This window comes from Neolamprologus multifasciatus, chromosome 11, assembly GCF_963576455.1.
Source record: "Neolamprologus multifasciatus chromosome 11, fNeoMul1.2, whole genome shotgun sequence".
Taxonomy (NCBI): domain Eukaryota; kingdom Metazoa; phylum Chordata; class Actinopteri; order Cichliformes; family Cichlidae; genus Neolamprologus; species Neolamprologus multifasciatus.
Window position 1 is genome coordinate 30,523,472 of NC_140449.1, and position 16,643 is coordinate 30,540,114.

A 16,643-nucleotide genomic window follows, 5' to 3' on the forward strand; every position below is an offset into this window, starting at 1 on the left:
GCTAGTTTTAAAGCATGACCAAAAATAAATGGAAATGTGTTGAGGGAACTGCGCACTGACAGTCAGCTGTTCTAGTGTGTGGTGATCTTATTCACTCACTTCTGTGCTTAGATGCATCTCTCAGTATGCCTCTGTAATCTATATAAACTGTAAACTATATATAATCTATACATAGATGCCCCTTGTCTAGTTCATATTGGCTGTAACCCTGTCGAATACTTTGAACAGTTTTACCTGACATTCAGACAAATAGCAACAGTGCGTGAAGATTAAACAGCTGGATAACTCACTAAAACATTCTCCACCCTCCAACACACGCAGACAGTACGCTGCGTAAACAAACTCTCGCGAGATAAAATGACGTCAAATGATACTAATGTATCAGCCTGACCAAAGGTAAACTTTCGTCCCATAAAGGGGATTTAAAGGTAATTGGTCGCAGTAACAAAACCCTGCGGCCACTTTAAACCCGGGCAGAGTCGGTTTCCTCGATGTGAGAAGTTTACTCATTCGCTTGCACGCTCTCTATTTCGTAAGCGACCTACTTTAGGTGAAAGGTGCAGGGCACTGTGAGCAGACGTCTTGAAGTGGTTTAGCAGAACTTCGCACCTGCACAGGTAACAGAAACTCACCTGTGTAGCAGCTGTGAGTGATCCGCTGTCAGATCTGAAACCATGGAGTACGATTCGGTGTCGAGGGGAGCCCGAGCCATGTTTTTCATGCTCACACCGAATGAATCATCTTTTGAGAAAGTGGAGGATGTCCCTCAGTATGTGCAGCAGGTGGGTGTCGCCTCGTTCTCGTTCACAACTAATTCATCTGGTGTTTTAGGGTTATACTGAACCCGCCCCATTGTCCCCTCACTTTATCAGATACACTTGACAGAGCCTTTTCACCTGGTCAGTAAAGTATCGATTTGAGTTGAGTCAATCAACTGAAAATCGGCATATTTAAAACAGTTGAAGTATTCGTCAGAAGAAAAAGGTCGAACAGTCTGTTTTGCTTCTTTCTAAATGAGACTTTTGAACTGAACAGTTTTTATTCAGAGCACTTAGAGCTCTGGGGAGTAAGTGCACGAGTAAATATGAAGCGAGATTTGAAGTTTAAGTTAATAAATGTCAACCTATGGAGAATATTGCATTAAGTATGGAAAAGTTACATTTGTATCAACACAGTAACCAATCAGCTCAACTTATATAAATCTAATTACTTCTGCCTAATGAAAAATTTATAGCAACGTTCTTTCTTTTCTCCTTCTGTCACTTTACAGCATCTCAATTACCCTTTTATTGTGACAAATGGCTGGTGCAGGTTTAACAACACATGTTTGTTATGAGTTTTTATGAGCAAATCAGGGGAGGAGAACAATTACCCCCACAGCAGGAGTCCTAAAAATCCACTAACAAGTGTGATAAAGCAAATTTGTTGTTGCTGCAGGGCTTACTGGTGATTAATATTTTGCTTGGGTGTTCTCTCAGCTGTTTGGTGATTTAAAATGCAAACACAAAATTTCTCAGACAGCAGTGATAAAAGTGTTTTGTCAGTCTGCATGTTTTTAGCCAACATCACTCAACTGTGACCTTTTAAAATGGCTGTTGGGGGGGGGGGGGGCATCTGGTCCACAAATGTCATTTTCCATGTAGGTTTGAATTCAGAAGAAAATAAAATACAATTATTACAACGCCACAACAAACAGTCCACACAAGCTCAAAGTATACTCAAGTTTAAAAACAGGTTTGTGCAATTTTTAGTTCAAAATATAATCGCGAACAGTGTGACTGCATGCAAGATCACGAAGAACTGAAAAGAAAGAAGGTGATGCAAGTATTAAAAAGACAAAATAATGAAGAGAAGCTTTTCTTTTTGTTTTTTGATGCGCCGTTTGAGAATCGGCTTGCCTTGCTGAAAAATCTTGCCGCAAGCTGTCAAGAACTCAGGGGTGCAGCGGTAAAACTATCTGCTAGATAGGAAAGGGGGGTTGTCGGGGGGGGGGGGGGGGTTTAGGCCAGCGTCCAGAATGATAATCTCTCTCTCAGCGGGTTTGGAGGAGGTCTGCCTACGCAGCGAGCCCATTTGTTTGCTGCAGCTTTGCAGTCTGCTGCCAGATGTTGGAGTGTTGCGTGTGATCACTGGTCTCTGGTGGCGCTCTCGCCTCTGCTTGTGCGCACACGTTCACACACACTTGCATCACACACCTGCATGTTAAAGTTGAATCATTCACATGGGGATTTGTGCACACACACACACACACACTCTCACTTTAATCCACACATGAATACGCACACTTCCTCCCTCCTCACCTGCAGATGTGCTCCTCTGTGGTCTCGTCACGCCTTTCATTCCTTGCTGCTCTTGTGGGGGCCATGTGTCCCCTTTATGACTGCAGTCACTTGGTCAATGAGCACATTTGAGCTAAAGCTAAGCAGCAGGGCTCACATGCTGCCAAAGTCGTTGTTGTGACCCGTTTGCTAACCCCGTCCCTCGCTAATTTGTTCCATGTTTGACAAACCCATCAAGAGGTTATTACGGCTTTCCACCACTGTTACAAATAAAGGCATGTCACTGACTGTTTGCTTGGTGCTCACCATTTGTTTTGTCAAAAGCAGTTATTGTCATGTGTTTGTGGCAACTTTTTCTGTTTGCTCTTTGGTTCTTACAATGTAAGAAGTTATTCTTTTAAAGTAGGTTTTATTCATTTACAGGCCTTTACCCCATGAAACTCTTTCTACTGTTGTTAGTTTCTCTTTAAGTGTGAACTTTCAGTTTTTAACTATGTATCTTTAAAATGAGTAAAAGTTGGTGCACATCTTTCCAGATGAGTGTTTTCCAACTTGCGAAAACACCAAAAGTTTATGTACAGTCCATTACAATTTAAAAACATACTTATTTGACTTATGAGCATTTTAAACTGCTTTTTTAAAATTATCAAACATTCATCTGAAAGAAAAAAAAAATACTAAAAACCAACTTGCATAGCAGATGAGGCTCTTTTCTTAAAATATTATTTGAGGTTATGCTAAAAATGCCATATTTTGTTTTCCAAGACTTAAAGAATTAATTTCTAGGCACAGCCAAGTGTTGGGGGGTTTCCAGTTTGGTGCTTTTTGCAGATTATGTGGTGGTTCTAGCTGCTTCAAGCAGTGACCTCCAACTCACAAGGTCTGCAGCTGAGTATGAAACAGTGTGATAACAGTTAGTCCCAAGTATGAATTGGTCCCAATTAGTCCCGAGGCAATGCTTCTCAGCCAGAGAAGGGTGGAGTGTGCACTCCGCTTCAGGATCAAACTTCTGCTCCAAGTCAAGCAGTTAAATATAATGGGACCTTCTTGACTTAGTGGAGAGGGTGTAGAGAGCAGCGTCAGTAGTAACATGGCTGCTGTACCATCTGTTGTGGCGAAGAGAGCTAAGCATGAAAGTGAAGCTGGCAATTTACTGGCCAGTGTACTTGTGTACTTGCCTACCCTCCTCAATGACTGTGAACTGTGAGTATTGAGTGAAAGAATAAGATCACAGAAGTAGTGAATATGAGTTTCTGGGCTCTCCTTTAGAGATGGGCTGAGGAGCTTGGACATTCAGGAAGGGTTCAAAGTAGAGCTGCTACACATCAAAAGCAGAAACGTTGATGTGCTTTGGGTATCTGACTAGACACCTAAAACCTTAGACGTCAGTTTGCTTGAAACGCTCAGCTCTTATTGTCTCTTTTTTTCCTACCAGTGTGCCTACCCGATGGCAGCTCAAATAATTCCATATTTCATGAAACTGTGGCTCAGAATGTGCATTGAATACAAAGGTGGATGAATCCATGTGTAGATCAGCCAGTTAGAAGAAATTTGACTGTTTAGGGAGGATGGCCTTAAAGTGATAATGAAGTGGGTTGTTTCTAATAAAAGAAGAACTTAAGAATTGCATAAAGGCACAGTATAAGATAAGTAAGAATTCTACTGAAATGTGAATCGTGCAAAGTTGATTTAGTAGAGGTCCATGATGAAATTATGGAGCTGGAAAAGGGCACATCAGCCCTTTACGTGTTCCTGTAACATAAGATGCGTAGCTTGTTTACCTGCGGTCTCCATCTACTTACGTAGCCTAACAGACTTAATGCGCTCTCTCTGAACATGTATGACTTTATATTATCAGCGAGCGTGAAGACAATTAGGTTTCTTAAAATAAGATCTTGCTCCTCATTCTATTTTCCTTGGGTTCTGCTTGACATCACTGGAATGAAAGCTTGCTGTTGGTTAGCACTGATGTTTAATTCATCCACTGAGATAATTTCTACCTCCACTGCTGCCGTGCTTGGATAAATGTTTTTGTTCGCCAATCTGCCAATTGGTTGTGGTTTTATACCCGTTGCTCCAGGCTCATACAGTGAAACAAACATCATGGATCACAAGACATGAAAGTCCTGCAAGCTTTTAGCTCGTCTGCCAAAACAAATGCGCAACACAACGGGTAATGGCAACAGAGGACTTGGAGCAGTTGTGTTTTCATGGTTTGTAACACTGCTGAATCATGATTTTGTGTCTGTGCAGGCAACTCCTTTCTTTGTGGGACTGATGGTTCTGGAGCTGGTGGTGGGCTTTCTGAAGACGGGGGCCCCAGTGATCACAATCAGTGATGGAATCACCTCCCTATCTGCTGGAATGGTCTCCAGACTCCCACTGTGAGTGTTTAGGCAGGTCAGGTCACATAGTAATAGTGCAATTAAGGCATAATTTGGCTTCTGTTCATTTTAAACACCGTGGTTTTGTGTTTTTTGTGTTTTTTTTGTTTTTTTTTATATGGCTGAGCAATGTGGTTTTGTTTTGTTTTGTTTTTTTGTTTGTTTTTAGTTTAGGTTTTTTAGTTTATTTTTTTTGTGGTGTAACTCTGGATCTTGTATTAAAGAACCATTGCCTGTTAAAACTGAGTTCATGTGAGGAGGCCAGCAAGGAACAGATAAATTAGGTGATAAAAGGATGCAGTATGGCAGGTTTAGGATGTGCAACAGAACTGAATATAACCATTAATATTTATTTTTTCAAACAAACTTCAGCTTACTGAAATTCGTTTTAAGGTGGTTCTCTTAAACTGGTTCTTATAGTGGTTCATCTTCAATGTAAATATAAAGTTAGTTGGACATAATCTTTTCTAGTTCTGCATCGTTTTAAAATGTGGATTGAAATGGGGATGATGGGAACTCAAACAGGGGAGGCTTTGTAATACCTGATGTACAAAATTACTTCCAAATTAAACAAATTTCTGTCAAGGTGGAACACAAGGTGAACAGATGACTATCGTGATCCTTGGAGCGCAGCTGTACGTGATCACAAAGCTGTACTTGCATAAGCACATTTGAGCCGACACTGAGCTTTGACCTTTCCTCTCCACAGCTTGCTGATGAGAGGCTGTGAGCTGAGTGCTTACATGCATGTGTGGAACCACTACCGCTTGGTGGAGCTGCCCTGGGACTCTGCCTGGACCTGGTGGTTCACCTTCTTGGGAGTGGACTTTTGCTACTACTGGGTCCACCGTTTTGCTCACGGTACCAGTCGTACACTCACCCACAGCTGAAGGGAATTTATTGTGCAGATTTTAATTTACAAAAAAAAAAAATGTTTTGTGTAACAAGTTATGTTAATAGTTGTTGTTTTTTGCGTGTTCTGAAAACACGATTGCTCCTTTACCTGTAGGGTGCAGATAAAAAGTTCTCAGTCCCGCCCAAAAAAACCAACGACATACCTGATTTTAAATTTGCGTGCTCACCTTCTGTTGTGTTCGCCATTGTTAGTCAGTCAATACAAACTATAGCACAGGAAAAGTCTCTTTTGTTACATGTTTGGGTTTTTTGTTTGTTTGTTTTTTTTAATTACAAGTTTATAATCATTATTTATTTGGCTGAATGTAGCCAAAGAAATATGTTACAATGTTACAATATAGACACATTGTAACATATTAAATGTGAGATTCTATTTATTCAGGAATTTCAACCATAATGAGCACAGTACATTCAAAATATTCTTACCTGTTCCAACAGGGTAAGGTTGTTAATTGACAACACATCTTGATTTTGTTTTACTCAACTAAATATCACAACAGGAATAACAGCAAACCAAATCTAAAGTTCAGTTAATTGACTAAAATAGAAATAGTAAAAGTTGGATCTTTTTGCCGCTAAGTTGCTCCACGTGGTTTGCGAAGCGTCTTGTTTTCCTTGATATCACACGCAAAATGTTTCCATGTTTCCATTCTTCTCTTCGTCCCGTGTTGACATTACTTTGCATTTTCATGGGAAACGGAGCATGGGAGCTAGTTGTACCGTTTCCAAAAAAACCGCTGTGCAGTTTCCCAGGGATGCATTAAATGTGCCCGTCTAACCTTACTGCACAAGGACATAATAATAATAATGGATTGGATTTATTTAGCGCTTTTCAAGGCACCCAAAGCGCTTTACAATGCCACTATTCATTCACTCTCGCATTCACACACTGGTGGAGGCAAGCTACAGTTGTAGCCACAGCCTGAGGCAGACTGACAGAAGCGAGGCTGCCATATCGCGCCATCGGCCCCTCTGGCCAACACCAGTAGGCAGTAGGGTAAAGTGTCCCAAGGACACAACGACCAGGACAGAGAGCCCGGGGATCGAACCGGCGACCTTCCGGTTACAGATACGCTTCCCAACCCCCTGAGCCACGGTTGCCCCATTGCTTCTGATTGCATCACTTCCACATTGGTTGCACCTTTCTACACAACTTGATTAGGTCTTATTGGGTCTAGTCTCTCACAATATTTTCCTTATAGTTGAAGCAAGTGTTCATACATGGCATCATCATTTTTGTCCTTGTGTGTTAGTTTTTATTGTATGTCTGTATTTCTTTAGAAAAAGGTCGTTGACAAATAATTGCTTTACAGAATTATCACTAACTGGCACCATTACCACTGGCAAAAACATAAACCTGAGATATTCCGGTCATTCAGTTGGGGTTGAACCTCCATTTCCGTGGCTTATTTCTGCAAGATGTGTCTTGTGTTCCATAACTCCAGGTGCACAAGTATCTAGATCCACACTGTTTTGTAACATTGCTTGAAATGAACTTATAAAAAGCATTGTCCTGGTCAAGGTTGGTGACTCCTGTCAGTTTGGATTCATGGTGTTTGTTGTAAAATTTTTACAATGAGCAATTTGTGAATAGTAATAAAACCATTTAAAACATGTATCCAGGTTAATGCTGCTGAGTTGTGAATCACTCTGCTGCTTTTGGCTGCTCCCTTATTCATTTTTTTTAATATACACAGAATGCTCTACCTCACAAAATGGCAAAGGGATTTGTCTCCTCTTGGGACCAAACTGGTGATCTTACACTTGTTAGGCCAGTATGTAAAGTAATAACAAAAGCTGCAAAGTTAGCTGATGATAAATGGCTGTAAAATATTGATTTAGTTGCCATCCCCACAGGGAGGAGTCGTGAAGATAGGATGCACATCATGCTTTTCTGGACGTTGTAGAGGAAGCAATTATTTTTGAGTTACATCCAGCTGCTTTAGAGCTGTGCAGATGTGAGAGGCCATGGTCTCCAGAGGACTCCGGTCTTAACCCAGAGCTGTTGCAGCAACAGGCTGTACAAAGTCATGTCTCAGAAGTAGCAACGTCCTGCAGAATATGTCTTGAAAAAAAAAAAGGAAAGTATATTTAAAAAAATGTACATGTCAAAGAATTTTGTAGAGTAGTGGCTCTACAAAAAAGGCTTCTCCACGTGTCTTGTCTGATGTTCATGCCAGATGCTCAGCTGCCACTCAGCACATTGGAAGAGAGCTATTTATCTGTGGCCTGCGCTGATGTTTATTTGTGTCAGAGGCACATCAAGCTGACCGCTGTCTAGTCCACATAGCTTTGGATGAAAGTCCACTGGTTCTGTGTTGATGTTAGAATCTGAGTAAACAGAAGCTGTGTTTTTTAAACTTTCTGCCACAGCTGAACTGGCCTCTGTGCTTTTGAGGTGACCGAGAACATCAGCTCAAGATGCTGGTGGTCAGTTTTACTTTGACTTTTACTGTGCACTTTCAGAGTGCAAGGCATATAACCATCATGGTTATGTCTTTGTGTAAGTTGGAGTTTAGGCACTTTGGAATACAGTATAAGATGGTAAATTACAATCAGACATTCAGTGTCTGGTGTAACTATTAATGATGAAAATACAGCATTCAAGTTTTAAAAATCTACACGGCAACCTCTGTTGTAGTGCCTGCAAAGATGAGTAACTTGGATTTTTTTTTTCAGTGCACACTGTTTAATTGAGGAATAGCTTTAGATGCACACATATTACTTTATTATTTTACAGGGACATGAGGGATCCTCGTTTCTTGTTAGCATCACCTGCACACTAAACCTTTAAATGATCAATGACCTGGTAATGAAAACGAGTGTCAAAGAACAGATGCGAGTTACCTCGTCTTACATGGACTGGGACTGCACCACACTTTCCTGGCAGGGTGACAGGATGCTCATATTTTTCTGTGAGCTGAGGAACTCATGAGTCCATGTGGCGTCTGTTTAAAAAGCCTGCTTTCCTTTTAAATGGGAAATGCATGAAAGAAGAAGTTTAATAACTTAAAAGAAACAAGTGAATCTGCAAAAAGCCAAAGTTGCAACATAAGACATGGCTAATGAATACAAAAACATCAGCTTGTGTCAATTTATTGCATCATATTTGAAAAATGAGAAAATCTGTGTAGCTGCTCAGCAGCTGTATTGATGATGATAAGCTTTTATGTTGTCTGGATGCTCACCGGTGATTCAATCAAAGTATCTGTAAATCATTGAGGCAGGGATTGGCAGTCCTATTAATTGGGTCTCTCAGTTCAACTGTTGGGACAGAATAAATCCAAACCACTACCTGATCTGGGGAAAGAAATACCGGGCAAGGATCAACTTTCTGACTGGAAAAGTGCAGAGTCCATCTATCATGTACACAAAGCTCCAGACTTTTGTTTTGACAATCCAAGAAAACCGAGTTGAGTAACATTCACTGATTTTAAGAAGTATTCTGTCTGCTGAATCACATCCAATAACACCTGAAAGGTTATCTATGATGTTTTCCCATTGTTGTCGTCCTGTTGGTGTCACATGATGCAGAGGAATGTCGCCAATACTGTGACATATCTCTGTGGTGTGTTCGGTTGGAATTATTTTATTTTTGAACTGCAGAATCAGTTTTATGTCTCAAAAATGTTCCACTTACTTTCATTTCCTCTTTCTCCAGCCTCTTTGGGTTGTTATTATGGAAGATTGTGAGGTTGCAGATAGTCATCTGGTGCAGTGCTTGCTCAGGAATATAAGCTTTTTCCCTTGTTACCAAAGGGAAGTGGCTGTCCCTGACCACAGGACAGGGCCGGCACGGTCCTCACTCCTCACTCTGGTCAGGCGAGGTCATCTTGGGCAACCATTTTCTGACCTCCAGCTTCTTCCAGAGGAAGGTTCAACCAAAATGTTCCAATGTGAGTGAGGCATGTTTCCTATAAAGAAGCACTGAAGAATGAAATGGATGTAAGACGAGCACGTTTGCCATTTGTTGCCTCAACAGTCTGAACACTGCAACTGTAATTGTAGTGTCCAAATGAATAAGACAGAACTCCTAATATTGCATAATAAGAAAAAGATCACAATAGAAAAATGCTAGAAGAACCAACCGCATGCTTGGAAACGTCAGCCTCAGCATGAAATATCACTTTGTTTGACCAGCTTTATGGATATTTTCATAGTTTCCCCCTGATGACTTCCACATGAAAAGATGATTCAAAGATAACTGGAAGGGCAGCAGTCGTCTGTGCTGATGCCATCTTTACTAAGGAGACCTTATTAATTTGATGTTGCTCTTTCCAGACACTGATCTTGGGGATAACAGCAAATTAAAGAAGACTGAGCGGTTCAGTCTCCAGCTCTGTTTTTTAATTTGAGCTGGATGAAACTCAGGATTCTCATTCACAAAAGAAATGGCGAAAGCCTTTTACTACACTGTATTTATGGCCTTTGGCACTTGGTGTGATTCTGCTTAGGAAAACACCCGTTGTGGTTAACGTCGAGGCAAATCTGGAATTCCAAACATTTGAATGACCTTTGCGCACACACAGGCTCAAATGAAGTGTTTGTTTATGCTAACTCCCGATATCAGTATTTACTTGATCACATTGCTAATGCTAGAATTTTCACGAATCAGTGCTGTAACTTTACTTGGTACTGCTTGGTAATGTTTATCTATCTTTTCATGAAAGAAAAGATGTAAGTGTTCAACTGCTGACAGATTTCCAGAAAATTGAACTCCTCTGGCCTCTGAAATAATATGACCCTTGGTAAACATTTAACCGCTAGTTTATCTATTAGCAGCCATAGAAGCCACCTTCTAGAAACACATTGATTCAATAACCTGATGACTGACAAGAATAGAAAACAGATTCCCATTTTAACCCCATGCTTTTTTTTTTTGGGGGGGGGGGGGTTCCTTCTCCCCTCAGTTCTTTCAGCAGCAGGCGCACTATATATGTTAAAAACGCTGATATTCTGAACCAGCCTGAACGCAGATGGTTTTGGGTGAGCAGCAGGCCAGCTTGATTCAGATGCGGCCATGTTGTTGACAGCACTGTTGATTCTGTTTATTCTAACCTCATATCGCGAGTGCCACTAATAGCAGCTCTGCTCTTGGGCAGCATCTATATCCAGGCATGCCTGCCAGAGTAAAGCCATTAATCAGCTAGTCAGCTGTCTGTACTCTGATTATATGTGAGGTAATGGAGTTATGCTGCAGTTGTCTCACCACAGTAACTGCTGCTGCTCACACAGCTCAGAAACATCAGAGCATCACTTAAAGGTCCTGTGAGATGGTATCATTACTTCCACAAAGTGATGTATTTTGAGACAAGGGCAGTTTAATCTGATTTTAACAGCACAGAAGTGGAATTGGTAAACACTGTATGGTGGCATTTTTAACTGGATTTTTAAAAAAATACTGGCTAGTGCATTTCTAGATTAAAGTATTTTTGGATTATTCATGATCGTGGCTCAAGAGTTGGGAGTTCGTCTTGTAATCGGAAGGTTGCCGGTTCGAGCCCCGGCTTGGACAGTCTCGGTCGTTGTGTCCTTGGGCGAGACACTTCACCCGTTGCCTACTGGTGGTGGTCAGAGGGCCCGGTGGTGCCAGTGTCCGGCAGCCTCGCCTCTGTCAGTGCGCCCCAGGGTGGCTGTGGCTACAATGTAGCTTGCCATCACCAGTGTGTGAATGTTTGTGTGAATGGGTGGATGACTGGATATGTAAAGTGCTTTGGGGTCCTTAGGGACTAGTAAAGCGCTATATAAATACAGGCCATTTACCATCCAAGCTGGAACAGAAATATGATAAGAAGTAGCACTAAAAATTCGACCATGGCTCCGACCGTGGCTCAGGGGGGTTGGGAAGCTCATCTGTAACCGGAAGGTTGCCGGTTCGATCCCTGGTCGATTCTCTGTCCTGGTCGTTGTATCCTTGGGCAAGACACATTACCCTACCGCCTACCGGTGTTGGCCAGAGGGGCCGATGGTGCGATATGGCAGCCTCGCTTCTGTCAGTCTGCCCCAGGGCAGCTGTGGCTACAACTGTAGCTCGCCTCCACCAGTGTGTGAATGTGAGAGTGAATGAATAGTGGAATTGTAAAGCGCTTTGGGTGCCTTGAAAAGCGCTATATAAATCCAATCCATTATTATTATTGTTAAAATTCAGTTGTATATGTTGTAATCCTTATAAAGTAGTGCACTTTACATTCATCCATGATAAAGCAAAGGAACTAAACTATATAAAGTGGACACAGGATTATTTATCTTCTACCTTCGGTGACAATTAGATAGGAGTACTTTAAAAAAAAAACACATTTTGGTTAATCAATTTTAATGTTTGCGCACGTAATATTAACCCTGTTAATCATTGCTTTTGGTTCAGAGAAGACCATTATAGTTAAAGATTTTTATTTACCTCCTTATATTTGTCATTATGCCTCTGATGTGGGCCCTCTCTGACTTTCTCTGCATGCACAGTAAATCAGAAGCAGCAATATCCAGACAGTGGTGTTGTTTAGTTGGTCAGTGACCAACCAAGAACCAAGTTGTTTTGGCCTGATGCAGCATAGGAGGAGGAGAAGCTGGGCAGAGGTATGTTTCAACATGGATTGCGGTTTAGCAGCAAATATGATGCAGCTGCACCACTGCAGCTGATACTATGTGACATTTTCCAGCTGAGGCATCAGCTTGATGGCATTTTTTTTTTAAACATACAAGTTAAAATGATTTAGAGTCAAGGAAATGGATGATTTATTAGTTCATACAGACAATTAAATTTAGCTGCAATCCCAGTAGATAACCTGAACTCAACTCAACAAACAAACCTAACTTTAACTTTCTGCTGGTGTGTCCAAACACCCACTGTCATTCAGCCCTGCAGACAGCAGCAGTTGTTGAGACAAACAGATGTGCTTATCACTGTCCTCTATCCCAAAGGAGAGCTGGGCGGTGTGGATGTTGTTTAAAGAAGCACCTTCTGGCTGTGGGGCAAGGTTGAGAGGGTCTGGGCCTTGAAAAGACCCCCAGGCAGCCAGGTCTTCATAAATCTTTATTCTGACAGCAAGTTCCTGGCCTAGTGCAGGTTGCAGGGCCAACAGAAGAATCTGGACTCCTGCTTGGTTTGCTGGTTCTGTCTGTACGGTTTGGTCAGGATGTGGGAGTCTCACTCACGCAAGCAGAACAGAGCAAGTGAAAGGCCTCATGGGAGGTAAAGATAACATCAACAGTGATCTATAGGCCTCTTTGCTCATACTGTCTGCTCTGTGTGCGTTGAGAGGGAAAGAACTTTAGAATAAGACCAAGAAAAACTGGTCTGATTGACCCTACACATCACAACGAGATAATAGCCACAGTGCCTGTATGTACAGCTTTAACCAAAGTGTGGAAAAGAAGTGTGTGTTATGATCACTGAGAGGGTCGCTGAGCTCAGCAGAGGCCAGAGTCAGGCTGTCTGCTGCCCTCGTGTGCTCTGCTCGCTGCATGGACAGACTTCCCTCTGTCAACAGTTTTGACAGAAGAGGTGATTTCAGCTGCAGACAAAGCTGAGGACAAACTTCCACTGAGTGGAGAGATGAAGTGTGAATGTGAAAAATGAATATGAGGATAGATTAGTAAAACTTTTTTTTACTTTTGAATTTTAACCAAACCTGCATTTTTACGTAGGATTTTCTCATTTCCTGTTACATTTTTCACTATTACTACATTGTTTGTTCTTGAGTGGTAAGACATTACTTCAGCATTTATTGTTTTTATTTGATTTGCTGGATATAGTCTTTTTATGTAACATTTAAAATGAAAAATAAAATCAAAGGCAGGAGTCTTTTTTTTTTTTTCTTTAAATGTCTCTTCTTTTCATGTGAATGGGGTCTGATTACCTGAAACATACACATGCAAAGCAGTAATTGAAATTTCTCTTTAAACTTGGAGATTATAAATGTCATTTAAACTCTCATTATATACTAAAAACTAGAAATGGGTTCAACTGTAAATGTTTTTGTCTTAGAAATTCATAACCCTGCTAGCTGAATAAAATGTAACTAAATATATCTGAACTCTGTATTTAATGGGCAGTTTTACAAAGGAAACATATCAAATTGCGGGCGATCGTGGCTCAAGAGTTGGGAGTTTGCCTTGTAATAGGAAGGTTGCCAGTTCGAGCCCCAGCTTGGACAGTCTCAGTCGTTGTGTCATTGGGCAAGACACTTCACCCGTTGCCTACTGGTGGTGGTCAGAGGGCCCGGTGGCGCCAGTGTCCGGCAGCCTCGCCTCTGTCAGTGCGCCCCAGGGTGGCTGTGGCTACAATGTAGCTTGCCATCACCAGTGTGTGAATGTGTGTGTGTGAATGGGTGGATGACTGGATGTGTAAAGCGCTTTGGGGACCTTAGGGACTAGTAAAGCGCTATATAAATACAGGCCATTTACCAAATGCTGAAACCAAAATTACAATTTTTATAATGTACTCAGTTTTAATTTGATGCCACCAAGGCATTTTAATGAAGCTGGGAAAGGTGTATGCTAAACAGTGTTTCACCACTTTTTAAACAGTTCAGTAAACCTCTGGGAACTGAAGAGGTGGATTCTGATGTTGGGTCTGCAACAGAAAGCAATAAAAGGGAGGGCAAAGAACTGGTGCTTAGGATTTCAGCACACTGAAATAATGGACGTGGAAATATGATCAATTAAAAGCACAATGTTGATATAACAAAATTAAACAGAAAATCAATTTTATTTCTCCTGTCACTTTCTTTGCATAGTTTTTACACCCTGTTTGGGAGAGCTGCAAGTGGGCCTGACCAGGGTTAGTGTGTTTACTTTAGAGTGTGTGACTGAACTGTGTGGACAGCATGAAGTATGGCAGAGATGGAGGAGAGTTGGCCGACCATCCCACTGAGCCCTGCGTTGCTGTTTGGGTTGGCACCCTATCCAAGAGTCCTCCAATCCAAACACTGGAGAGCTGTTCACAGCCCATTAGTCCTGTGATTGACAGGGCAGCCCACCACTCAGAGGGCTGCACATGATGGCTGAAGGATGTTGCTTATTACTGCCAAGTGTTTGTCTCTGCGGGTGATGATTTAGACATCTAATTGATGTAACTGTAAAAGCATTTTATATGGTTAAGAGTGTCAGTTTGGATCTACTCCTATGGTGATTATTTTTCTTTTATTTAGTCATATTTTCTTCTTATAGAAGCATTATTCAAGGTATAAATTGGCACTTGTAGGGGGCTTGGTGGTGGCCTTGACTAGAGCTAAATTTATGGATCTCAATTGGACTTTGGCTCTTGTGTTTACATGACTCTGGTTATATAAACACTGCTCCTGACATGGTTTGGATAGATATAAACAGGCCGTGTCAAAGTTTAACCTAGTCACATTACATGACTGATTATGATTTCATTATTATGGACCTTGATTACGTGCCAGATAATGATTCTAAAAAAAGTTATAACGTAGACGTCCTGCAATATCTCTTCAATTGAGCCCATGTACTGGGACAGTAAGTTTCTGCTGCTGCAGTGTTTAAAATGTTGCAGAACAAACTGTTCAAAAGATGAATGAAAAGAAAAACATGAACATTTACAGTAAAGGGATTCTGTGGGTATTTTATCCCGGATGAACCCCCATTTTGTTACAATTGACTCTTGGTTGTAACAAAAAATTGTGTCCACAATATTGAGCTTTAAGTGATTTATTTACAGGAGGAAAAGGAAATCAGTTGTGTGGTATGTGGTGAGTTTGTTCTTTAGCCTAGATATCTCTCTTTTGTGAACAGAGAAGAACAAGAATAAATCTCCAGGTCACAAATGGTCCCCGTAACTTTTTTTAAAAAAAATGCTACGCTTTTATTACCCATCTATTTCACACCTGTGACAGTTGATTGTTTCTCCCTGAAACTGGTTCTGCTGGAGTGGGGGTGGGGGGATACTACCACCCTATTTATAACAAGTGCCTTCACATAAGGGATTGTCTGGTTGTTGAGGTTGTTTTTGCTCTAATGTTGTACGTTCTGACAATAAATGAAAACTAAATGAACTAAATAAGATTACAACTGCTTTTGGTACCTGCAGTTACACTGATATGCACTAGGGGTTAAACAGTTGAGCAAAGCAGTGGCACATTTAGGTTTCCCAAGTTTACTGGGGAACTGACAGTCACAAACATGTATCTCCTGTGGGTGTGGTAAAAAAGTGTCATAAATGTCCATCACCTGATTAGTATGCACTCATCCTTGTTGTTCCCTAGAAATCCTGATTTAAGGCTCACTGGAGGACAGATGGAAGGGCCGTCCACAGCATTTCTGTGCTCTTGCTGGGAACGTGGGCTCTGTGGCACTGGTTCTCACCATTAACGGGGCTTCCCTCCTGAATAGACCCTGCCAAACTATGCAGTGTCCCGCCGAGTCCAGAGATGAGGACATGGGCTTGCAGTGAAGCTTAGCTGTTCCAACTTCCTATCAATGACAACAAACATCAATCTTAGCCGCCCTTAGTCTTGAACCCCGCCAAGCATGACTCCAGTTAGAAGAAAAAAAGCAAGAGCTTCAGGCTGCTGGAATTGAACAAAGGCTGGCTTATCCTCTGAATATGTCTCTTAGCAGGACAGTTCATCTTTGAATACCCTATGGTTCAGAACGGAAGAAATATCATAATTTTTGTGCTTGACTGTTGTAGTTCAGTCACTCTCCTTCCTCCTTCCTCTCCTCCCACACGTCTCTTCTCTGCCTCATCAGCAGATTTCAGTGGCACTTGGGTTTAATAAAGTTTGAAACAAAATCCAACCCTGTTGCTTTCATTTTGAGTCAATCCAAAATATGGCATTTAACACGATACATGACACTTCCAAAAACAGTCTGTGACATTTATTCTCACACCTGCTGAAGTCCAGCAATAACCCTGTTAAATATGAGTGGTGTGGACTTTTTCACTTGAGGTTTTCTGAAACTGAATTCTGCCTCACTGTCACTGATTAGAAATGTGTTAGGACAGATCACCATGCTCCTCCGCTCTCTTACCACTCACCTTAGGTTTTCAGCAGTTTGTTTGTTCAGGTGGCCTTAATAAAACTCACAAATTTGTGAAATGGAG

General features: G+C 41.4%; 1 protein-coding gene across 2 annotated transcripts in view; it reads left to right on the plus strand.

Moving 5' to 3' along the window:
• The first annotated feature begins 360 nt into the window (after positions 1-360).
• agmo (alkylglycerol monooxygenase) overlaps positions 361-16,643 on the plus strand; it is a 48,264-nt gene continuing 31,981 nt past the window's right edge. Inside the window, exons 1-3 of one of the 2 annotated variants that reach the window (XM_085177729.1) lie at positions 361-782; positions 4,533-4,663; positions 5,373-5,524. In XM_085177729.1, coding sequence (XP_085033855.1) covers positions 675-782; positions 4,533-4,663; positions 5,373-5,524 — 391 coding nt within the window. In that variant the 5' untranslated portion in view covers positions 361-674. The remainder of the gene's footprint in view (positions 783-4,532; positions 4,664-5,372; positions 5,525-16,643) is intronic. The other variant, XM_085177727.1, reaches the window with a different exon arrangement.